The sequence below is a fragment of the Onychomys torridus genome, chromosome 23 (genome assembly GCF_903995425.1).
Source record: "Onychomys torridus chromosome 23, mOncTor1.1, whole genome shotgun sequence".
Lineage (NCBI taxonomy): Eukaryota > Metazoa > Chordata > Mammalia > Rodentia > Cricetidae > Onychomys > Onychomys torridus.
Window position 1 is genome coordinate 50,931,142 of NC_050465.1, and position 27,129 is coordinate 50,958,270.

A 27,129-nucleotide genomic window follows, 5' to 3' on the forward strand; every position below is an offset into this window, starting at 1 on the left:
TTCAAATTACAGTGCCCTATACAGACCGTGAATATCTAAAATGTCACACATGCCTACATAATGGATTTTTGTACATACTGAGAAAATACTATTGGAACAGAGCACAAAGGCAGGCATGTTTTTCAATGAAGCTCTGCAGGAAAGTAGCAAACTCATAGGTATTTATAAATACAATATTCTTATGGTAGAGTGGAGTAACTATATTATATCATATAAAATATTTGTTATAGGCTGGGGCCATAGTCAGTGATAAAGTACTTGCTTCACATGCATGAGGCCCTATGTTCAATCCCCAGTCCTGCAAACAAAAACTGAAATATTTGTGCTTGGATAAAAACATATTCAAACTTGTACGCTCCAGTGTAATTTTTTGATTTCAAGAAGTCCGTTCTCCAGCTAATGAGCCTGGCATCGAGAATCCGCCACCTTCTCCCAGGCTTCCTTAGCATCTGTCATCAGAGTCGCCATCATATCTCCTGGGATCACTGCAAGGGGTTCCAAACTGAACTCTTGGTTTCTGTTATTGCTCCATCACGACCCCCTCTCTTTTCCACATAGCAGCCACATGATTCTTATAAAGGTCAACACTATCCTGTAAGAAGCTATTATATTTTGAGATAAATCTAAACCCTTGACCAAATTGTCTATGAAACAGTTCTCATAGCACACTGCCTTTGTCTAAAGCCAGCCTCACACACAGGAAGTTCATTCTTGCCCCATGGCTTCTATGCCCACAACAGACTCTGGTCCTTCAGGAGTATCCTTGCCCCACACAACACTCTCCTCCTTAATGGAGCATCCTTTCGTACTTTGCATAGATAGCAGCATCACATCTGTTTCTCCTCTGAGGTCACCGCCCCAATCCATCCTTGAAACTGAAGATCATTTAGGCAACTAGAGTGAAGGGTTGTCACACAAGCATGAGGACCTAACTTCAGACACTCAGCATCCATGAAAAAACTAAGCCTTTTCTGACTTCCTGTCCAATGATTCTGTCACAATCATATCTTTAACTTGCCGAAGGAATCTCACCAGCTGAGGCTGCCATGTTCTCTTGCCATTAAAAGCCTAAATCTCCTTTGTGCATTCTCTCTCTCTCTCTCTCTCTCTCTCTCTCTCTCTCTCTCTCGGTTTTGTGAGACAGGGTTTCTCTGCATATCTTTGTGCCTTTCCTGGTTATCACTCTGTAGACCAGGCTGGCCTCGAACTCACAAAGATCCTCCTGCCTCTGCCTCCCGAGTGCTAGGATTAAAGGCGTGCACCCACCACCACCTGGCTCCTTTTCTTTCTCATAGTTAGGTCCCTGATGAAATGTTAACATTGCTGTGCTTAATAAAAAGTAAATGAAACATGTTGTCTTTTAAAAGAATAATATATTTCTCTATAGTATATGTTACTGTCTAGAAGTGTGCATTATTTTAATTTTGTATTTCTTTATTCTGTTTTTTGAGGGTGTTTTGTGGTGTTGGGTGCTGAACCCAGGGCATTGAGCATGAGTAGGCACTCACTCTACCATTGAATAACATCCTAAACTTGATCAGATATGTTTATTTTATTTTGCTACATGGGTGCCTACTATTAAATTGACCATTACATATAGGATAGAAACAGTTGTTTGTAGAGAAGTTAAATGCACTTTTTTTTAAATTTACTTGAAAATATTTTACCATCTCATAACCTTGGACTAATTATATACATTTCAGGCCTGGGGGTTTTTAATATTTTATGTCACATTCTGTCGCTTCAGAAGTTTGACAGAATGCAAGTAGCCAGCCATAAAAATTGACCTTGTTTCTAGAATTCACTCCAGGGTACAAAGATGACTGTTCAAAGAGAGAAGTCAAACTGTATGTGAAGGCTGACCCATTTGGATCCAACCTGAGTTGTGAGGGAATTCCAAATGATAAGGGTTTTTATGGGCATCCTTCCAGGCTAGACTCACTGATGTAGTAAGCAAGGCAACTTTCAACTTATCTCAGAATTCCTGTGAGTCACAATTACAGCCAGCAGCAAGCATACCATAGCACATAGTCTGCCCCAAATCCATAGCAAAGAAGAAATAAAAGAATTTGCTGTTTTATATAATTCAAATTTCACTTTTATATGGCTTATAGAGTCATATAAAAGACCTTTCTAGAAGTCAGTGTCTGCTCTCAGTGGCTGGGTTTAACCCTCCATCCATGCCATAGTGTAGCATCTATTAAAATGTGTATTTTCTAATATATATGTATATAACATATATAAATGTATATAAACTCACTAGTTTATGCCTATAGTTTTTCTTATAATAATGACTTGGAAGATTTATATTTCTTTGTTCATTCTCCATTACTGTGTTTACTATGATTGAAGACTTCAGACTCCTCTGTCTTCCACAATTGAGTGTGAGCTGTTTATGGAAAGAGTCCGTATGATAATCAGCATTTTATTCGTGAGGCATAACAGAATTTTTGGTATAAAACTGGTAAGCAATAAATGTTTATTGAATGAATTCGAGAAAGCACAATCACCACATTGATAACAATCTTAAAATTAAATGAACGCTTCAAGAGAATCTCATTAAAGCAGTTTGTAAATTGGTGCCTTTCAGAGAAAGACCCAGTTCCACAGCCACTGAGCTGTCTCCTACTTGCTCACCACCTTTATTTCCTTACACCAGCGCCTTACCATTTGAATGCATTTCTGACCATGTCTGTCCACACGCACAAGTTTAGCCTAGCCTCACATCTGAAAACAAGTGACATTCTAAATAACCTCATCAGACTTACACTGAACCACAATTAACAAAAAAAAAAAAAAAACTCTATAGCTCATTGAAAATTAAGACAGTCAATAATAAATTTCAGTGAAGCAGAACTCTTCAGAACATTGACATAGGACTTAAAATATTAATAATGAAAACATCTTTCAATATAGTATGAAAGATAATGTTTTATTCTCTTCTTATGAAAGCCGATCAATAAGTTATGTGGTTAGATAGATAATAGACAATTAAACATGAAGACATTAGTTTACAAGGCAGTTTTGTAAAAACAAATCTATTTAACCGATTATAGCAATTGAGGTTAGGCTTTGTTAATTAATTCATTATCAGTTTAGCTCCTCACATAGAATCCAGCCCAGTTGCATCTCAAACACACTATCATAGTTCAGGTCCACGTGCCCTTTTTCTAAAGCAACTGTCTCTAAGAGCATCTCCATGCCTAGCCATGTCTTCCTCCAGTTCACATTTCATTGGTCCATTATTGCGACGATCATTCTAAATAATAAACCTAAATAAGCCACACCCTTCTTCCCCATCTTTCACAGATGCTGAGGCCCTCCAGGACAGAGGCTGGGTATGACTTAGTGCATCTCTTATGATTCTGCCTTCGCCTCATTTTTCCTATGTCTTCCTTCACTTCTGGGCTACAGGGAACAATTGGTGCTTTACATCTGTCCTGTCTTCATTCATTAGTAGACATGCGTTCTTTAGCCTCCTTTGTGCTGGTGGACCAGGTGCTGTAAGTACAGATGAATTAAATGCAGCCTGCCACCAGGAACTCACAGCCTAGTGAGGGAGACAGATGGAACAGTGAAGAACTTCTAACCTGGAGTGAAGAATTGTGTAATGAGAATACTGGGAAAGTGCCCACTAGAGTGTCTTTCCAAAAATTATTCCCCGGCCCAAGTTTTAAAAGGCAAAGCAAACTGGAGGGAAACACATTTGGGCATCAACATTCTCCCTTTAAGTTTCCTGACCTGTCTTCTGCTAAGTCCTGTTCATGCTTTACATTCAGATGCTGCCTGTCATGGGAGGTGCTGTAATAAAAGTTTTCTAGGGATGGAGAGATGGCTCAGAGGTTAAGAGCACCAACTGACCTTCCAGAGGTCCTGAGTTCATTTCCCAACACCCACATGGTGGCTCACAACCATCTGTAATGAGATCTGGCACCCTCTTCTGTGTACATAATAAATAAAATAAATCTTAAAAAAAAATAAAAGTTTTCTATGCATGTCTAAAACTCTCCCCATCTCCCTTACAGTACACATCAAGATGTATGTTGTTTTGTTTTGTTTTGTTTTGTTTTTCTGCAACCTTCTGCAACAGTGTTGTTCCAAACAACTTTTCAATTCCCAGATACACTAAGCTTTTTCTTTTAATGTTTTGGAGAGTAAACTAATTAATTGTTTGATGAATTAGAGTTGTAATTTCAGAGTGGACTTCTTAGCATCATCAGTTCAGCCTTCCATCATACTAAACAATAATTGATTTTTGTCATGTTCATGACAGAATGGCCATTTGACTTTTGCTTAATCACAAGCACTGAAAAAGAGTATATGAATTTCAAAACACGCAAACAGGTTTGGGGATTTAGCTCAGTGGTAGAGCGCTTGCCTAACAAATGCAAGGCCCTGGGTTCGATCCTCAGCTTAAAAAACAAACAAACAAAAAAAAAAACAAAAACAAAAACAAACAAAAAAAACATGCAAACAACAAATGCTCTAATGGTGGTCTGCATCTGCTTATACCCACTAGATGTGGTGTAAGATTTTAACCTTAACATGTTAGAAGCAAAACTTCATTCACCTGGCTTAGAGGGAGAATTATTCATCAAAAGACTGCCATCTTAAATTCAAATTTAAAAATACAATTTATATTTTAAAAAGAGTTTGAAAGGAGAGACCAAGAATGACTGGGAAAAGCTGACCTAGTGGATTATTAAACAAAATACCAGATGTGGGATATCAACTTTTGAATTCATTATAGGAACCTCAGAGGCTTCCCAAACAATAGAAGCTCTTGCCAGTCATTTTGGCTGCCCACCAGAACTAGATGGTAAGACCCCATTGCTGAAGACACCATACACCTTAGTTACATGGCATAGATTAATCAAACTAGAAACTGAGGTGGAAACTTCCTTCCTGCTGGCTAGATGTTATGGATTTAGAAGATTCTATAAAGGTTACTGGGAAAGAAAGAAAAGGTGTTGACAGTCTTATCTACCTGTGAACTACAATACTAACCTTCCAGTCAAGATGTGCCCATGTGTGAACTAGTGTCAATAATGTTATAGGGGTAACCAATCATTCTCTGTTTGGGATTTGAAGCCCACTCTGCAGGCGGGAATGCATGCCTAGTACTGTGAGCCTGATCAGAAACCCATAGTAGGTGGAGGCATAGGCCTTAGTAGGGAACTTAATATGGTGGCTAGCTAAATTAGCACAACTTCAAAAACTGCTTTCAAAATATTTATTTTTACATTTAGAAAAACTCTACTCAACCTTAATCAAAGAAGCCTTGCTTTCCAGTGATTGTCAATAAATGAAGTAACTCATAGTTTCACAAGATACTAAACATAAACAATGGCTGGGTCCTCAGCCCTAAACAAAACATTTATGCCATCCCCTCTCAGGCTCAGTGGACATTGCAGAAGATGGAACTGAAAGAATGTAGGAGAAGAGAGACAGAAAGAAAAAGTGCAAAAAAATGCCATTTTCTGGGCAAAACACAATAATTACAGTTAGGAGCTCACAGCAGCTGCAGATACCTGGCTCTGCACATTAGTGGGCAAGCCTGTCCACAACTAGGCATGGGTAGAGTGAGGGCTCAGGGAACATCACTGCAGAGCTATCTGATAGTGGAGTATTTTAACTATTTTACAGAGAGAGGTGGAGTCACTGCCTTGTTATTTAGTCATCAATAATCCCACCGGGCTCCAAAATATAGTTCTAATCCAAGGGTCCTACAGATCACCCTGATTAAACTAAATGGGGCTCAAACACAACCCAAAAGTCACGAATCTAAGAAAGGGACTGGTAGGCAGGAGCAAGGCATGAAGGCATAGGAGGAAAGTAAGATGAGGTGGGAGAGAGAATAATAAAAAAAAAAATCCATTATATATGTGAATGAAATTGTCAAAGAAGCAACTTTTTAAAGAGACAAACTAAGATGGGATGATAAGAGCGAGGCTGAGAACAAGTGCTCTTTCTCATCACTGACCAAGACTTTGTCTTCCAAAAGCTGATCCAAGTCATGAAAATCATAGTTTCCAGATTTGGAATTTATGTTCTAAAACATTTTTATTGGCAAGTTTACACCCCTTATTGTTTTTTAGAATCTTGTTTTTTTGCCGAGTAGCTCATTTGGTCATAAATAACATGGCCTCTAAGATTACAGATGCCATAACCTCCAGGAAAGAAATGCCCAGGGCATTTTATCCTTAGGGGCTGGCCATTCTTCTTGATAGTAGCAACCTTATGAACCAGCGAAAGACTTCTCCTCTTAAAGAGTTAAAAGCTCCTCATTTCATGGTGATGTAACACCCGTGGCTTATAAATCTCCTTTGGAGTATCTGTAATTCTATATGATTTTCATCACATTTGTATCCAGAGAAGATTTTATTTTTACTGTGTTTTGTTATGTGATACTCAACAGAGTCTGACAGTCCTTGGATCACAGTTGATGCTGGGTATCTTTGAAATGAAATCATCCACTTTCAAACGTCCAATATATAATTTCCTTCTTAAGCTTTATATCCTGACTTATACTAGTTTAAAACATTATTAAAGTTATGATGATCGAACTTCAACATCAACAGTAGTGATATAGGGATCAAATCTTATCTATTCATTGCTTCAGTAGTTCATTATACCCTTCAAGTTTGATGCCATATTTAGTAAGTTGGCATATTTAGTAATTCGTAGAGCCATGATTCAATCTTAGTTTTCTTGTTGGAGACCTAGTCCTTATCTCAGTGCAGAGAACTAGCATCTAAGTGCAAATCCTTAATTAAATACTATTAGTAGAGCTAGAGTTCTAGAGTATAGCATTTAGACTATTTATTTCTGAGAGGTACTTGATCTTCTATGTGTATAATATACAAAAGTGCCTAGATGTATTACATAGTTGTGAAATATATGTTGCATACCAAAGTCACAGTAGAAAAGTCATTATTCAGTTTGGTATGATGAGTTACATTGGATGGTGTGGCAGCATTTAGTGAGCATTTCCAGCCTGCTTAGAATTCTGACTCATTTGTATTATCCAGGTTGAACAATAACCTAACACTGGGAGGTTTTATATTCCATGTCTATCATCATCAAAATTAATGTCTTTTGTGCCCACTAACTTTTGTTATACTAATTTTTAATTAGTGTAGTGTGTGATGAAGAATGAGTCATCTGATAAAATTGTAGGTATTCTGTATTCAGCCCAAGAAAAGCAGAAAGAATCCAAAACAAATACCCAGGTTTTCAGCTTCATTTTTTTCATGTCATTATGAACATTACCTTTGATATTACATGGAAGACAAAGGGAAGCAATTTTGGGTTTTAAGCCATTTATCAGCAAATGCTTAAAGTTAGAAACACCGTTAGAATACATAAATATGTGCTACATAAAATTGCGATACCTTTAGAGATCAAACCCAGTTTCCCTTGTGTGGTACTGGAATTAGGTAGTTACTGTACAAAGCATCATTGAGCCTCCATGAAAAGAGACGCAATATTCATTTGCTTGATTCTGTTATGAAACTGGTTGTTTGATTCTTTTGTTCCTCTCCAGATAAGTAGCAGTACAAAATAATATGCCCTCTGTTTGGATTGAACTGCATGCTTCATGACTGATAGGGCAGAATGCCTCAAAGAAAATGCCCTAAAGTACCTGTACCAAGGTATTATAAAAACTGAGACTTAGGCTGGAGAGATGGCTCAGAGGTTAAGAGCACTGACTGCTCTTCCAAAGGTCCTGAGTTCAATTCCCAGCAACCACATGGTGGCTCACAACCATCTGTAATGAGATCTGGCACCCTCTTCTGTATACATAATAAATAAATAAATCTTTTTAAAAAAAAAACTGAGACTTGTCTGTCTCAATCTGCCACATAATACAGCTTTCCTTTAGACTTTCCCAGCTTCCCATTTTGCCAGTTTTTGACAGTATTTAATGCTATCTGCTAAGAACTATAATTGATGACTAAATATTTTTGTGCTCTTTCCAATATTTAATCCAAAGACAAACAATGAAGCTCACGTTTGTACAGGAATCCTAAGAGGAAAGTTCTAGTCCACTTCATCTTAGCACATACATCTGGATTATTCAACACATTCAGAATCATCTACCACATATTCGCACCAAGAATCACCTCATTCATGTACAAAGCCATCAATCAGCAAAGAAAATTAAGCAAGTGTACTTTAATAAGCCAATAGTAAATGCCAAGTATTAGGCAAGAATGAACACTCTAATAGCTATTTGAATATGTTCCCTAGTCTGGCCATCATATTACAACGTGAAGTAGTTGTCTTATCATAGAAGAAGGACAAATTTAAAAAGAAAATTCCTTCAAGATATTTCTGCATCTTTCAAGTATAACTATGTACAAGTTAAAAATTACCTTATTCCCTGTAAGGTGAAATAAAAACAGTCTATCTCATGATTAGACTCTATCAATCATCATAAAAGTTCTGGGCAATGGACATGAAAAGCACATCTATTTGTAAGAATGGTTGTGTGTCCTCTCAACATACTTGACTCCACCCTTTTCTTCAGTCACTCTGTAGCGATATTTCTTCTCTGAAATTTTGTTCCTCACTGCTCTTTCCTGAAGTGACTGGCTTGTCAGAAAACACTAGTCCTCAAGCTTTGTCACAGTCACCAGTAAAATGACGAATTTGCAAGCCCCACCCCAAGGAACTGATTTACTACATCTTATTTGGAGAGGGTGTGTTAAAAATATTTGAGGATGCATTGAAATAGTTGATAACCTAAGAGCATTTCATTTTCATAATTTTGAGACTTTTTCCTGAGATGGAGTATAATACTTTATTGCGGGGATATTTCTAAACTCTTATCTCCTGCTCTGTTGTATCTACTCAGTCTTGCTTAGGTCTCTTCCTTTGTTTTACTACATGTGCCTTAGATGGAGTTAGAACTTCAGTTACCTCTCCTCCACCATCATCCACAGCTCCAAAATGTTCTTTTCTCTTGAGCTAATGGTGGCCAAACAACCATGTCTAATGGAAACTTTCTCCTCGTGTTTGCCTCTTGGTTGGCAGTTGAGGACTAACTCAGTCAACAGTAAACAACTATTTGAAACCCACATTATGATACCTGCTGGCTTTTACTTTCTTGTAATATATCAGTTATGTATATCTTTGACTAACATCTTTTACACTGGGAAAGGAGGGTAAGGAAAAACACCAAATCATTAAGCAAGTATTGTAGAAAAATGAGAAATTGGCTTCTTTTTCCATAAGGTGTCATGATTTGAATCTTACGCCTAGATTTTTTTCTTGGAGAAAACAATCCTTGTAAGCCAGAAAGATGTCAGAACTGTTTGGAAGATTGTCTTCTGTTGTTTCTACTTTTCTCTCCTTAAACAAGGGAGGCAATGTGACAGCTGTATCCTGTTTTTGCATTTCTACACAGTCAAAGGACATTCGAACTAAGGAACCATTTTTTCATACATTTTATGTATATATGTTACTTTTTCTTAGGAACAGATCATGGAAGAATCATCAAAGCATACACACAATCTTTTTCATGTGCAGGATCCAGGCATTCTGATAATAGATTAAGGGGCAGAAAAACACTCTGTATTTTAAACCACGTGATAAATGCCGTGTGTTTTAATGTGCACATCTAGTTCCATAAAGAATGAAAACCTGTTAATCTGCCATCACCAACATAAATCAATGGTCATTTGTCAAAAGTTGTCATCTAAAGTCATCAGCAATATTTGTGTGGGAAATGATTGAATATTCCAAGAAAGATGAACAAAAATATATTTTAAAACTAAAAATTTTTCTAGAAAGCACATTTTTCTGATAGAGTATGCTCACCTATAATCTATCTGAAAAATCTAAATTATTGAAGTTTTACACAAGCTTTTCTATAGAAAAGACTAATTGATTCTGTTTTGTGTCTAATACACTTTTTGTACAGGAATAGAAATTTATTGTGGGGTGAGTAACATGTCTGTCTCATAAAAATCATGCTTTAAAGTGTTGAGAGGTAATGTGACAATTATTATTTTTTTTACTATATAGCTCCTACCTGATTTCAGAAAAGATTTGATAAATGTTACCAATTAGTCATCATAAAGAACCAATAGCAACAACTTACAATTGGGAGAACGCAGGAGGAAACATTAAACTCTTGACAAAGGGAATGTGGGAATATATAGATAATCTGGTAAACTAAGAATTATCAGAAATTAGTAAAATATATTATTTTATGTCTAAATTTCAATGCAAGTTTTCTTATTGTATAGATCCTTACTGCAAGAGTCAATAATGTAATAAAACAATATTTAAATAATAATTTATCGTATTTAGAGACAGATTTTTTGGGCTACCTGTGGTCAGTTCTAATTTTTATTTGTAAACACAAAAACATGAATCCTCTTATACACTCATACAAATGCTTGAGCAAACTGACCAAATTTTGAAACATAGAGTGTAATCTTAAGCTTAGAAAAATGTTAAAATATGTATTTAGATATAAAATAATCTCAATACTGTAAAAATTTTTAAGGAACAGCACTGATAATGGGAAGACCTACCCATAAGCTACAAAACTACTACTCTGCAGGGGCATGTATTAATTAACATGTTAGATTTTTTTTAAAAGTCTAAGTAATTGAAAATTGGAATACACTTGCTTTAAAGGCATGAATTGAGTTTCTTTTGAGTTCTTCATCAAACTGTTTCTTTGCTGCCCTAGTTTGATTTTTCTTGCTGTGATAAAATTCTAAGCAACAACAACTTGGGGAGGAAAGTGTTTCTTTCCTCTTACAGCTGACAGTCCTTCATCAAGAAAAGCAGAGGCAGGAACCTGGAAGTAGGGACACACGGAAGCAGAAACCGTGGTGGAGTGCTGCTTACTTGCTTGCTTCACCTTTGTTGCCCCGCTACATTTCCCACACAGTGTAGGTCCATCTGCCCTGGGGTAGCATTGCCCACAGTGAACTTAACCCTCCTACATCAATTAACGATCAAGAAGATGCCCCACAATCATGCCCATAGGTCCGTTTTATAGAGGCAATTCCTCAACTGAAGTTCCATCTTTCCTACTGTGTCAAGTGAACAGTCAAGGTTAACCATCACAAGTCCACCTCTCGGCAGCTTGAAACACAAGTAAAATGTGACTGCAGAACTTCCATTAGAATTTAAGTAGAATGCATCATCCTATTTCAATAATCAGTTGTGGACATAAATTAGCATGATCCAATAGCCTTTTCTTTGATGCAAGAAGCTCCCGCCCCCAAAGCAGCAACACATTTTTCAATCCTACTTCCTGTCACAGTAGTGATGTCAGTATGATGAGGACTGACACTTAATAGACAGTTAGACTACATACATTTCAAACTTAGGAGATGATGTCTGAGGAACCCACCATTTGTCATGTAGTTGGGTAATGCTTTGCAGGCAAGGGCTTTGATTCACTTGCAATGATGGTATTAAGTGAAATTAGTGTGCTGAGGCAGTCCTTCTTCCAAAATTAGTTTTTTTTATTAATTTTTAAAAGATCCCCAGGAAAGGCGCAAAGCTACACAGAGAAACCCTGTCTCGAAAAAAAAAAAAAAATCCAAATTCTTAAAAGATTAAACACTCAGAAATTTACACTGTAAAATGTTTAGTCTCTTAAAAATAAATTATGTGCATCTTTGAAGTAGATGACCATTGAAAGGCATTTAGATACTGGTCTGTTAGTTAAATGTGAAGAGTTTTTGTTCACTGAGAAATTTGTTCCAGAGAGTCCTGGGAATGAGAGATGAGAAATAGTCAAATTTAGCTGAGAGCTGTGAATAATGATCATACTGTTGTTTTGACTATCAAGAACTCTCAGATGTGTAAGAACTACTGATGAGTGGTTTTTGTTTGTTTTGTTTTGTTTTGTTTTTTTAAAGAGCAAAAGTGTATAGTGCTTTTACAGACAACCCAAGTTTTGGTTCTCAGCACCCACACTGTGTAGCTCACAACCATGGTAATTCCATTTGTAAGGGTTCTGATGCCCTCTTCTTGACTCTGTGGCCACTGCACTTACATATGCACACTTGTACAGAATCAAATACATAACCATACATCAGTGTCCTTTGGTTTCTAAATAAACTTCATTTCTAAAAAATAAATAAAATAAAATTTTCACTCTTAAGAGTCGAAAGTACACTACAGATGTAAATATTTCCCAGATCCTCTTAGATATGCTAATATATAGGATAGTAGGAAACAGCTACAGGCCAGTTGTTTTGTGAAACTTTGTATCATTGTATCAACCTGAAATGGGAATACCAAGCAGCATAGGAAGCAACTCTGAGACATTTCAAAGTGTGCACACTTTTGTGTAATAGCACCTCTTCCTCTTTGGTGAGCGCTTAACTTACTGTTTCCTTTGTAAACATATAAACCAAAATTAATTATTTAAAAACATCAGACATTTTCAGTAGAATCCAATTGTATGGTTTATTTGAATAGGACTCCTCAATCCAGGAGGTCAAATCTTAGAAAAATCTAGAGATGAAAATTAAATATATTATAGTATCTTAACTAGAATTCTGAAACAGACAAAAAGATTCCAGCGAATAATGTATAAATATTGTTTATTAACTATAAAATGTCATATTAGTGAAAGACGTTGAGAATTGAAAAAAAATAAATGATGAGTTTGTGGAAACTATTCTTCCTGTCCTTTTTTTTTTACACTTCTCAAAGCATTATAAAACACAAAGCCTATTCATTTTTCAAAAAGATATATTAGCAAAGCCTGGACTTCTTTATGTAAGTTTTTTTCCTGTATTCACTATTTGCTCTGTACACACACACACACACACACACACACACACACACACACACACACAGAGAGACACACACACAAATAGATTGGGCCAAAAAGAGTATGGAAATTTTCATCAGGAATAGTAAAGGACATTGAGGCACGCAGAGATTTGGATGCTATGGAAAGCAGCTCTGTATCCAGAAGGTGGCTATTTGAATCTGGATAATTTACTTCATCTCTAAGATGTGTGAAGACACCATAACAATTTAAAAAGCACAGTGTTTAGGTTCTTCTATCAGGTAATTTGATGTTTGACTGGTACACAATGCAGAGTGGAATGGGGGTAGAATGTTGCTGGATCACCTTTATAAAATGGACACATTTAGTTTCTCATGTGTACACAGAGGGATGTTAGTCCTGAGGGTACATTGTTTCCATCAGGTTCCATTCTGCAATGTTTGCCATACCTCTGGGCATGTTCAGTCCTTGGTGATAACTCAGGACAGATTTACAAGTAACTCTAATTCATGTACTTGACCAAGTTTCCAAGTTCCTGTTATTTCAGCAGAAATTATAGAAAAATGACTTACAATGATTACGAGTAATGACTGGTGGTACAATAAGGGGTGGGCTAATTATAACCATAACAAGTGTAACTATTAATTTTTCCTTTGCATTATTTGCTTTAATTTTGTAATCAGTCATACTAGGAATAGTTGGGAAAAAAAACTCTTTGGACCATGAAGTTCTTTGCATGTTGTAGGTGATGTAGATAATCCTAGTTTGTTCTTGAGTCCTTCAGTCCATGTTTTTAAAGCTAAGCTCTGGATATGCTGTTTAAATATGGTTTTATGGAAGATAAACAAAATACTTTTGGAAACAAATTGGGAGGTTCTCTGGTGTTATAATTAGTTGAAATGAATGGACTGGTCTCATTCTTTTTGATATGAGTAAAAAGCATAGGAAGCAAAGAATAGCGTTGGATTCAGAAGAAGGGCCAGCAAGATAACTCAGCAAGTGAAAGTCCTTAGCCAGTGGAGCCAGCCTGACTCATGTTCAGTCCCCAGAACCCACATAAAGGTGAAAGGAGAGGGCCAGCCGACTCCATAAAGTTGTTCTCTGACATATACATGAACATGCTGACACATGCATGCATGTACACACACACACACACACACACACACACACACACACACACACACACACAAATAATAAGTAAATATAAATTGAGAAACAAACAAGTGATTCTTGGAAATCTGGTAGGAAAGCTTGATCCACAACAGTTTAGTTATGTATGTGGGATCTCTAAACAGCTAATAGTAAGAAGTAGGTTCTCCCAAACACTGCCTTGGTTTGTTTGGAAGTCGTTACCTTGGTTATTCTTAAAAGAGAGAGAGAGAGAAAGAAAGAAAGAAAGAAAGAAAGAAAGAAAGAAAGAAAGAAAGAAAGAAAGAAAAGAAAAGAAAAAGAGAAATAGTGTTCTTGGTTTCCATTAGAGAGAGTCATTACGTATGTTGTCATCCATTGTGTGGGAATGATAAGCCATCAGTAAAACTACATCACTGGCAAGAGCTTTCCAAATGGAGGGGTGAATCACCCTGTCAGTTACATCTCTAAACTTAGTAGCATCCGCATGGAAGAGAAGGTCATATGGTATCTTCCATTCAGTAAAGGTTAAGAAAATGCCTCCTCCACAGTGAATCCATCCTCTGCTGTAATTCACAGCTTCCTCGCTCACATCAACGCTGTAGCATTTTCAGATCCTACTTGACTTAGTAGTGAAATGAGATCATTAAGCACAACGTAACTCTAACACAATTGTTTTCATTTTTTATATCTGAAAGATTTGTGCTCGTAGAAAAATGTCAGACCCTTTAGTCAATAACCTTCATTCGTTACATCATAGTACTCAGATAACCATATCTAAGTGGCTTGATGTGAGTACTTTTGAAATGAAAGTACTGGCCATTTTCTCTTCAGGTTCTCTTGGAAGTTGTATTTTTAAAGGGCAGTTGAGTTTATCTGATAATCTAATATCCTCTAGACATTCCCCTTCCTGCCTTTCTGTATTTATTTTTCTCATGCTGCAAATTTCCCCAATGCACAATTCTTTGACTAATGTGTCAATATTTAGACTGTATATCAAAGACATTGGTTAAGATGGGTCCTGAAGTACAGTTGTTGTTTTGGGGAGGCGTTAAAAATATATATATGATTTCGGGGCTGGGATTTAGCTCAGTGGTAGAGCGCTTGCCTAGCAAGCGCAAGGCCCTGGGTTCGGTCCTCAGCTCCGACAAAAATATATATAAATATATATGATTTCATGGGACATTCCAAAAATTCTTTGCAAAAAGAAATGTAAACGTAAAAATTGTGTTGGTAACGTGTTAATTTTTTTAAAAGAATGCTTATCGATAAAGTAAGCCAGTGATTTGACCTCAGATTTTCCTCTACTTTACTACTGATGTGTTTTTAGATCAGGAGATTGCCCAAAGTGATAACTAACACACACACACACATTCTATCTTCAGGAGACAGTACAAAGCTCTGGAGGATGGCTGATGAGCGGAAAGACGATGGAAAGGCGCCACACTGGACGTCAGCCTCACTGACCGAGGCAGCTGCACACCCTCACCCTCCAGAGATGAAGGACCAAGGCGGGGCAGGGGAAGGGCTGAGCCGCAGCGCCAATGGATTTCCATACAGAGAGGAGGAGGAGGGCGCCTTTGGGGAGCACGGGTCACAGGGCACCTATTCAGATACCAAAGAGAACGGCATCAATGGAGAGCTGACCTCGGCTGACAGAGAAACAGCAGGTAACTCTGTGCTTTATGGTTCGGTTACTCTGAAAGTGAATTAACTTAGGGCAGCTGGTCCTTTCGCTATGCAAGGACTGGAGTCTGCTCAGGAGAAGTCAGCGACCCGGCAAGTCAAGCGGCAAGCACCGTGGCGGTTAGCCTGACTTCCCCCAACTTGGTTGTTGTCTTGATCTTGTTTCTCACCTTAATTTTTACTACTCTAATTTTTAGAGGCAAAATACTCAACATATGTATATTTTGCCATGAACTGTCAGTATTTTAACCCATTGAAGAAAAAAAAATAACAACGTTCTGTCCTTAATAGCTTGAGTCACATTGGGCCTGACTAAGTGCAATGGCTTGATCAGTAGCATATTCCTTTTTAGTGTAGAAAGAACTGCAAACCACCTCATCAACCTTACAAAGAGGCAGGAGGGAAGAGAAGGGAGATGAACATGCATGTTCAATCACTGCTTCTCAGCTTTCTAAAAATCAGTAAACTGAGGCTGAAAGAACAATATATCACTGATTATTTTTATTTTTAATCTTTATTTTTGTTTTATGTATATGAGTATTCTACCTGCATATATGTCTATGTACCACATGCAGGCAGTGCCCATGGAGGCCAGAAGAGAGCATTGGATACCCTGGTACTGGAGTTGCAGATGGTTGTGAACCACCATGTGGTTCTAGGAATAAAACTTGTGTCTTCTGAGAAAGCAATCAGTGCTCTACTGTGCAATCTCTCCAGCCCCCAATATAACTGTTACAAACTTCTTTTTAAGGTACTCTCATTGATACTATCCTAAATGGTCCCATAATTATAAAGCATTAAAGAAAAACATTACCTTACAATACAGCATTCTTCATCAACCATTTCCTTTTTTTCTGATATTCAGACGTTTATCTATTAGAACTTACAGACAGCAGACTGCTTCTTCAAAAACCTGAACAAACTGCAAGTAATCGAATAAAGAGGCAGCTGCACTGCCCCCTTCAAAGCCATCCCTTACTTATTTGAAGATTGATTTCTGTGTCTCATCAATTAAACTGTGATGTTTATCCACTATACACTCTGGTCAAAATACCTTACATATAAGATATGGTGGTATACTCAGTGTTAGAGCACATACTTAGCATGCACAAGGTTCTTGGTACAAATTATATATGTGTATGTATATGTGTGTGTAAACACACACACACACACACACACACACACACACACATATATATATATATATGCGCATGTCTGATTTTAATAAGGAAATAGTGAAGACATTTTAAGTGACAGAAGAAAATTTACAATACACAGTATAAATTTTTAAACACAAGTTTAGTGGGGTGTTTTCTACATACTAAGTGTTATATTAGCTTCCATACAAAATCCTGTGCCCAGACTCCACAGATCCAGGGGTCTCATGGCATATGATCTCTATGTAAATTAATTTTGATACAAATCATAGGGTGTTAAGTGCCAAATGAGAAGTATGAAAAGGCAACATTTAAAAGAGATTGTTTTTACTTAGGACATATTTCCCCAAATGTGTCCTGAAGTGCCAAATAAATTCCCAGGGATATAGCAAGATAGTATAAGTACTCAGTGAAGTACAGGGTAACTCAGTCTGCCAAACACTGCAGAAGCCATTAGCTTGTGATGGTTCTGTTTCACCATTAGCACACTCTGTCTCCCTCTTAAAGACGGTGTGTCTTCTTCACTAAGTTCAATCCTCTCCAGTTGCTCTGATACAAGGCCTCTGGGAATTCCATGAAAGCCCTTCAGAGTTCCATGAGCATAGGAAAAGAGGATGGCAGTATCCTTGACTGAACCAGGAAATTGAGAAGCTGTGTAGTGCTCCAAGGAGACAGACATCTTAATAAGACACTGTGATTGAAATGAATGCATCTTTGTGGATTTCTGGGGACCTCTCTAGCACTTTGCCTCTTCCTATTCCCATGGGGTCTTCATTTATCATGGTCTCTTTTTCCTTGTTCTCCCTCTCTGTTCTTGATCCAGCTGGAATGGAATGAAGATATGCTTGCCTTGCATGGTTGCAGTGAGGATTATACAATAGTGTAAAGTGTATAAAGTCAGTGCTCCAAGACTTAGTGTCTGTAACCCAAGCTGTCCTTGAACTCACTGTATAATCCAGACTCAACTTAAAGTCAAGGTTATCCCCTTATCTCAGCTTCCCAAATGGCTGCATTACAGATATGTATGCACCACCATGCCAGGCTAGCTTCAGTACTCAACACATGACCCTTATTGACTACCATGGAACAATACAATGCAATATAGAAAAAAAATCACTGTGTATAGCATGCTTGTTCAAGCCATGGACAACTAGGATCATTTAATATTCTATTTATTCAGTGGTCTTAATGAAGTATTTAACAACATCAGAAAAATCTATTTGTCAGGTCAGTGTGTACTTGCCAGCTTCCTTGAGAAGATAATATAAATTAAATTCAACTCACTGGTATTTCTTTTGAGTGATGGTGTCAGGAACATCCAGGGTTTATGGTGGACTCATCTCAACACATTATTAAATGAGTTTTATGTTATCCTGCAGAAACTGATTTCTCAGTGTTCATATGTATGCTCACAGTGACAGAGGTGGTACAGCATCATCTGTCAGTTGCCATAGAGATGTTTTCAATCTAAACTATGGTGTGATCTTTAACTCCTTCTAAAAATAGCAGACCAATTATTGAATCCCTAAGATGTGCAAGTGTGGAAAGCTGTAGGGAGAGAAGGAATGTAGAACTTGGTTTCCTCATACTGACAAAGAACGCTCCAATGATAAGTTAGTATGCAATCAGCTTCTTTTCAAACAAGTTTAATAAAATAACTGTTCTCATGGATGTTTTATGGGTAACTTCCTTAAAAATGTGTTGTAAATCATCATCTGTATAAGCAAATCCTCTTAAATCTCAGTGTGGAATTTTTAAAATGCTATGCTTTGAGGATGGTGACCTTATGGGAACTGGCGTTATATTTGGAGGTGAACATTTCAAGGACCAAAGAGTTCATTCTTCCTTTCACTCACCCGCATTCCAGACGTATATTGTATTTCTCCCATAAAAAATAATCTTCAAAAGCAAAACTGTTCATATAAAGCACTCCTCAGAGGAAGGAAGTCCTCAGCTATGCTTGTAGTACCAAGGAAATTCCTCAAATTGACTCAAAACTGTTTTTTGTTTCTTTCTCTTTCTCCTTGGCTATTGTTGTCTCTTCATTTCCAGTTTTTTTCCCCTGAGCTTGTTTGTAATCATCTCTATAAGCAGGATTACAGAATAGAAGCATCATGTCTTCCTAAGACTGGGCCTCCTTCAGCCTTGTGACCTACCTTCTTCTCTCACGCACCATTTGAATATTCATTTTCAATTATGGGCTTGGAGACTTTTTAAAGATGAGCATCCATCGTCAACTTGTCTTTGTTCTTGTGCACTGAGACCAGTATTGGAAAGCAGGAGATGTTAGAAGGGAATAGTATTTTAATTTTACTGCTGTACTCTTGTCTAGATGTTGTCTCTTGCCATACAGTGTAAATGCACGCCAATGGAAAAGTGGGTGGAATTATTTTCTCAACTCTAATTTTGATGCTTCATTTCTTTGTCCTTTTTAAATGACATGTAGAAACATGTAAAAACATGTGAAACTATTCAGAATCAATCCTCCTGACCAAATGGTAGGTTTTGGTTCTTTTTTTTAATTGTTTTTCAAAGTATAATTGAGAAGGGACAAAATGGCTTATAATAATCCATTTCTTTCCTTTGCACTTTGTTGAAGAAAGCAAGAGAAATACATTTTGGGCCCCACAGAGTTCCAAATCTGAGTGACAACTAGACACCTCATTTATAAGTTTCTTATCCAGGAGCAGGACTCAAAGTTATATTAGAATTTATATTAAAATAGCATGAGATTACTCACAAAAATACAGAAAAGAGTTGATTTGTATCTATAAAATCTATAAATCTGTATATCCAAAAATCTATAAAACTTTGATCAGAACATCATTGTAGGAAGTGGAAGTTTTAATAGTTACCTTTCAAGTGTTGTTTTAAAGATGTGGAGACACGGTTTCCGTAGTCAGTTTGCTCGTGATTTGGCAATGTAATTGATTGTCACTTCGTTTGGTGTCTTGTTATCTATGGTATTGAATCTTATACCCTTACTGAGTCTAATTATGAAATCATTTTGATATAATGTTTTCTGGTTGTAAAAGCCATATTTGCAAAGTATTAATTCTGCATTCCTCACCTTGCTCCGAATACCATTATCTATCCAGGGATAGAAAAGTCTCTGGCTCCTGTTCATTCCCTAAGGGTAGTTTGAAAAATTGGAGCCTGCTCTCCTTATCCTTATTGGCATCCATGGACAGAGCAAACTGTGAATTAAATGAATTAGAAAGAAATGATGTTCGGACAGGATAACAGTGTGTTTTCCTGCAAGTCATTGTTTCTTACACAATGAGAAATATCAATTATTAATGTAGAATTTATACATGTTAACCAGTAATATTCACAGTCTGGAGATGGTTTAATGCACATAGGAGGATTGCAGAGGCTTTATGCAAACATGGCATTTTATGTAAGGACTTGAACAGATTTTGATGTTAGAGGGGTCCTTCAGCCATCACCCCACCCAAAGACACCAAAGGACAACTGTGTACTTAGAACCACAGCTTGGAAATTTGTATAGCATCACAGGCTTCAACATGGCTCTTCAGTTTGTGTACCATCATGGCTTTGATCACATTCTATCATTTTGGGATGTCCACAAAGATATGTCATTAGTGTTTCCATTCACAAATGAGAAAATTAGGACACAGACTGATTAAAAGAGTTATTCAGAGATGCTCATTTGGACGAGGGTATTGAATTGAGTACCCAATATGGCCAGGAGCCCTGTGCAACTTGGTTTCATTCTGAGTTGTCCATTCCCCAAGAAAAGACATGTAAATTTTGTGTATACTTTACCATTTATTTACTTTCTAAGCAGGCTGCTGACTGTCAAGGGTTTCAAGATTTCTTTAGATTAGAGGGGTTTGTTTTGTTTTGTTTTGTTTTGTTTTGTTTTTGTTTTTTGTGGCTCTCAGAATTAATCTTGTAAATTTCACCACTTGCCCTTTATTGGAAAACGTTCATGGAATCTGGCCATTCCCCTGCCATACTTTCAAATAATACAACAGTTATTTGGAAGGACTCTAGAAGATGAGCTTTCATATCTAACCCTCTTCAGGGGTCACCTGGTCCAGGCTTCTTGCCTGGTAGAAGACAACTCCTCTACTGCCCCTCTGCAGCAAGCCCCATCCATGGCAGGCAAAGTGCACATTTCTGTTACAGAACTCACATTCACACTCCTGGTGCATGGCATAAAATCATAGCGTGATTCTCAGTTTCCTCCTGAGTGGAGAAAGAAGGGAGACAGAGAAAAAAAAAGATATTTATAGATGTCAAAATATGCAAGTGTTCACAAGCAGACTTTGGTGACTTTCAATAGGCCTCAGGATGATGGTTGGACAAAAACAAGTCCTGAAATGAAGTGGTTCTTTTTTGGATATCACTTGGGGTAAATATAAAAACTAAAGGGCATTTCTTTACCTTACTCCTAACCATTCCCTACAATGCCACTCCCCCCCCCCCATCTGCCTTCACCACCCAGGAGACAGTATAGCCTTCTCTCCACTTTAACATCCCCATAGCTCAAGCAGCCCCATGACAGACAGACCCAGACCCAGACACATACATTTAATGTTGCAAAGATTACATATTGAAGCTGGAAAGCACAGGATGGGTTTATGGGGGCAAGGTTGTCATCACTCAGATGAAAACAGCAGATAGCTCTAACCTTCCCTCTGTTCGTCCTTTTCAACCTCAGAAAAGGGAAACGTGCTTTTTGTTACCCTTCTGTCTTCCATGCCTCCATTTCTAAATGGAGATCCTCTTTAAAATACCATCTATTGTGCATACTTTATTAATGTATGCAGAGCAAAACAGTGCACTGCCATTTCTCCAGCAAAATGACTAAAGCTCTCCGCATCAGCCCCTGAGGCAAATAAACAAGCAGGCCTAACAATACAAAAGGTTGCAGATTTTCTTCCTTCTTCTTGTTGCCATGCCAACCACTCATTGCTCCGGCTGCCATTTCCCTGAGCTCCGCAGAGAGAGGCGTGTGCAGAGCAGTTCCTTAGCATTCAAGGGTGGATCTGCAGAAAAACACACAGCCTCACTGCAAAGCGTCGGGCCTGGCGGCGCCGGTGGACAAAACCAGAAAATGGGGATCTTTTCAGTGTTTTCCTCATGAAGGTTAGGCATTTGGGCTAGAAAGAATGAGAAAGAGATGGATTTTTTTTTAATTAAGGCAGTTGCACGAGGTTTGTATCTGTTGCTTGCTTTGTCCTGTGTGGTCTGGAGCCGATGAAGTGGGTGTGGGTGTTCATTTCTGTCATACTATGTGGCTTGTGGTGTTGATGCCTACTGGTCTGAGCCTATCAGGTCCAGCTTACATGGACAGTATCCTAAAGAATGTGACTCTTGCTCTTGGGAAGGAATGGGCTTCTATGTACCAGGTAATCCCAGCTAGAGCTTTTTCTGTGCTTTACAAAATAGAGGAAAGGCTGAGCTCTAGATAAAGTTTGTTATTTAAATATCCGGTCGGATGGTGGTCACATCATTGTTGCTTCTCAAAGTGAGGGTGAGATGACATTGTCTTAAGCCAGTGATTCTGAGTCAAAATATTAGGAAAATCAATTTCTCAAGACTGCTTCAATTAAACCCAATGACTCAGCAAATAGAAGTATTGTTTTCTTTCTTGGAATTTTAAATGCCTACAGTTGTGATGAGCAAAGCTCTATATACACATACACACAAACACACCACACGCACACAGACACACACACACACACACAGACACACACACACACACACACACACACACACACATTTAATTAAATGTAAGTATAACTTAATTATATTTTCTTTTTCAAACTTTCTCCTAGTCTGTATTTTCTAAAATCTCGCCGTGGTTTCTCCTATCTAACTTGCTGTTTTATTTTGTCCTGGTGATTTCTTTCGTTGCTTCCCAATCTCTAAGGATTAAAAAAAAAATCTTGATTTAGAGAAAAATTCTCAGCAGTTCATAAGATCTTTTTCATTTAAATATGGGAAAGTAATAAGTAATGGAAGTGACTTTTCTGAGATTCATTCCTAGACTGAAGTAAGCCTTTGATTTGATTAATATTATGAAGGAACTTTCAATGTTCCCTGTTCTGTTCTCTCCTCACAAAACAAAAAAGGAGAAAGAAAGGGAGGGAGGGATTGGGAGAGGAAGAAATGTGGCGGTATTTTTTAACAAAAATTTTTCCAGGTATCTTGAGAATTTATGAATAGTCAAACAATAATGTGCTATTTGAATTGTACAGTAATACATATTTACATAGCTATGCATCCATAAGAATACAGATACTTTGACAATATTGCTAGCTTTTACCAGGTGTATTTGGCACTGGATGACAAGTATCTGGGCTTTCAGTTTGCTTCTGTGGCAGTTGGAAGGTTACTGGGTAGATGGGGAATACTTTGCAGTCAACACGCCTCTCTTTTTTCCACGAGCTACTTAGATACACTGATTCTCTGCTTTGGTGTGTGGAGCCCTTCTCCCTTCCTCCCGGTACCTTTATGCTTCACTGCCCCTCAGTGTGTTACACAGAGCATTTGCACCTGCTCCCAGAGGAGTATGGAAATTCACGTCAAGAGCAGATGAACAGAACAACTGGTGCTGCCTGGCAGCCCTGGTACTTCCAGTCTTATCTGACCAGGCATTGTGAATCCCTGGAGGAAAGGCTAAACCTCATGCTACCAGCTCACCAGGCTGCAGCTCTCAGAAAATGAGTCATACCATTCAGCTACACTCATAAAAAATACAGTTCCAACCTAGCCAAACTGGTGAGCAGAGAGAAAAAGGCATAGGCCTTGGGCTCGCCTTCACCTTTTAACAGCTATGTAAATGCTAGGTATTTACCAGAATATGAAAGTAAAATGTCTGTGTTTAAAATTTATTGCAAGAATATTCAGAATTGCACTAAGCATTATACTTAGGTAGATAAAGAGGGAGAAACAATTCCAGGACAAATCATCTATACTAGAGCATCCTGAACACTAGACTTGAGTCTAAATTGGAAGTGTAGATCAGGACTGTACTGGAAAATGAGTACCGCCTTTCTTTATGGGCTTCTGCAGCCTGAATGATCAGTCCTGTGAATGAACTAAAAACCTTCTTTTTGTATCACAGTTTTATGGTACCAAGCCAATCTGTGATGGTTTCATTCAAGAGCAGTATTGTGTGGCATAATTGGGAAAACATTTGGGAAGGGTTCTCAGAAATCTACCAGCAAAGGCAGAGAGCTGCTGTGATCCCATTCTCCAGTTTAGCTTCCCTGAACACCTGCGAGGACTATGGTTATATGTTTCTAAGAGCATCCGTTCAGGTATCCATCTACTGAGGTCGTTTATTAACTAGTTTTTATACCAAGACTGTAAATGCTTTGAACTTGTACTCTGCTTTTCCTTCTTCCTTTGACATTCGTTACTCTGTTTATTTCCTGGTGTAGATTATAATAAATATTTTAATTAATACAGAAAGATACTGGGAATCCATGTATGGAGTTAAGAATGGAAATCACATAGACAAAACTGTGCTACTAAAAGGATACTGCAGTGTGAGTAATGCATTTGTGAGAAAGACTGAATCACAACAATATATTGGGAATGAAAGAACAAATTAAGAATCAATGAGATGAGGCTGGATTCATTGTCAAGACGAGAGAGCTGAAGTTGCCATAGAAAGTAATTTCCCCATTTCAGTGAGGAAAATGTTACCGGAAGTGACTTTCTGTAAATGTGGAGGTGGGAGCATGAGGGTTGGGAATAACAAAAGCACATCGCACATCTAACCAGAGACATTTGCTTGATAGCTGCCGAATTGGAAATAATAGGAAACGTTAAGATCAACAAACTTCTGAGAGACATAAAAATCTAACAGATAAGAATCATACAGATGCCCAGTAATTCTCTATTTTCATGCTTGCAAAACTGAGCCCAATGTAACATTGGCCTGGATTAGAAAATGCCCCCAAAATAGCTTGAGATGGGAACACAGACATGCAAGTTGTATTTGATCCTCTGGTTGTAAAGTAAAGATTGATTCACCCTTCTGTGTCAAGAGCTCTGCAAATCTCAATCCTGATTAAAGGATGACCTGAGCCTTGAAGCATATTGTATGTTCTCCATCATAGGCTTAATTGTACTCATTTAGAGGAGTACAGTGATACTAACTTGGAAAGGTAATACCCTAATTTTGAAAATCATCTGAGTAGACTATGATTGATGTCCCATTTTCTCTGTTTCATCTCTGAGTCCATGAAATGACTTTTCAAATGGTAAGGGTTTAGATAGTAATCAGTACTTGTATATGGAAACACGAAAATTATACACTGACTATGGGGAAAAAAATTTGCTTGTAGACAGGGCTGAGCATTGAGCCTAGGGCCTTGTTCTTATAAGCAAACCCTCTATTGTGAGCTACATCCCTGTCCTAGGAAAATTGTGTGTGTGTGTGTGTGTGTGTGTGTGTGTGTGTGTGTGTGTGTGTGTGTTTTCAATTGGATGTATTTATTTTGTCTTGTTGTTTAAAGGGGGGCTTCCTGTGATGCATTCTTTTCTTTTCTTTTTAGATAATAGGTTGAGCTGTTTCCTTTATAAGCAGCACAGAAGGTCAAATAATTGAATATATTTTCTCCTTTGAATGCCCAAACTTGTCATTTTCCTTTAACAAGAGGTTATTGGCTATTATCAACTTGAAAAGAAGAGATTTGAGACATTGCAAAGACTGGAATAGGGGTTGGAATGTAGCTGAGTATAGTCTCACTGCCTGGACGTGTGAGACCCTGGGTTTCATCCCCAGTGCTGAAAAATAATCCCACTAGACTGCAGTTGCTGTTCCTGGTGCTTTTCTAAAAGACAGCACACATGGTGATATATAAAAATGGGCTTATCTTTTCTTTCTCCCCAATCCCTTTTTTGTTTGTTTGACATGTGGACTGTAGATACACACCAATGAGTTGTGAAAATTGACCTTTTTCTTAAAAAGCAAAGCACTATGTTGACACAGGATTATAAAGCATGTTAGATATTGTCCTCAGGCCATTTCTTGCCTAACTCTTCTAAGTCCTTATTTCAATAGGAAACAAATGATTATGTTTGCAATCCCAAATGCAGCCACTATGGAAAGCATAGTTAAGGAGGGTGAGATCGTTTAGTTGGGATATCAGCCACCCCCTGCCATCATTCAATGACGTGTCAGTCTATTGTAAGAGAATATTCAGTGCTTACAATTCTCATTTGGGCCACATTCAACTTGTACATCTGATGCAAGTACATTTGCGATTATGCTCAAGATCTTGGCTATTAGTGTCATAGATTTCTTTTTTTGTTGTTAATTGTGAATTCACATTTTGTAACCAGTATCAGTTCACAAATATGAATTTGGTATTTTGATGTGAAAATGTATCCTTCATTGTATATTACACTGAGAAAATATTGACCATTTCTTTACTGGGAGAAAACGTTCTGAGGCCTTTGCCTCCGCTCTCTAATGTAACAAAAGGGAAAGTAGAAGCCCCACAGAAGCACAGGGTGTCACTCTTCACCAGATCTGATGGAAAATAATTATGATAAAACAATTATGATAAAATATCTTAGAAATTCTATTTTATTATAACACTGAGATATTCTTAATTATATCAAGATATTCCTTCCATTATGGTCTACAGATTTTCAGATAAGACACTAGTTAGTATAGTACTGTATTCAAAACCTCTCTTTCCATGACTTTTGTTGAACGAAGTCATTCTGCCTGGTTTCATGTTATGTTTCCCAACTATATACAAAAAAAAAAAAAAACTGAAAAGGGGGAGCAGAGGTGGGTTCTTGAGGCTCTTGGGTTCTTGGGAGTGTTTTGCTTTACCTTTTCTTCCTTAGGAAAGGGAACCCACACTACCAATTCACATCAAACATTCTTCAGGGGTGAGAGGTGACTGTAGATACTGGGGATCAGTGGTTCTTCAATGCAAGTGGGATGAAAACAAGTCAGAGAAGCCAGGCAGTCTTAGATATGCTCTTAGAAACAGAAATCGGTTCAATGATATTTTCCTATGAAGGTTGTAGGATATCATAGGAAATCTGAGTTTCCATATCCTCAGGAAGCCCCATAAACCTCTTCCACAGACTTCTGATCCCCTTACTAAATCAAGCTCTGTCTGTGAGTAGAGAGTGTAGTGTAAACTATAACCTCATCTTCCTACTACCCTAAGCAAAGTTCAGAAGTAAATCAAGCATGCCTTGAGCACTCTTCTGATAGCATTCTCAATTCTGTTTCCTTAGTTTCCTCAAGTTGTCTGTGGTCACAAGCCCATACATAGGCTACTCACCCACTTCCCTCTGGCAAAAGCCTGCTCACCTTTCCCTATAGCGCCCCCACCCAGATGGCATCCTATCTTGCATATTTCACTC

At 37.8% G+C, this 27,129-nt stretch overlaps 1 protein-coding gene across 1 annotated transcript in view; it reads left to right on the forward strand.

The window, feature by feature from the left end:
• The window catches only part of Map2 (microtubule associated protein 2), a 133,670-nt gene that overhangs the window by 51,753 nt on the left and 54,788 nt on the right, over positions 1 to 27,129 (forward strand). The window contains 1 exon segment of the mRNA XM_036172846.1: positions 15,292 to 15,576. Within this exon segment, the coding sequence (XP_036028739.1) occupies positions 15,315 to 15,576 (262 nt within the window). The 5' untranslated portion in view covers positions 15,292 to 15,314.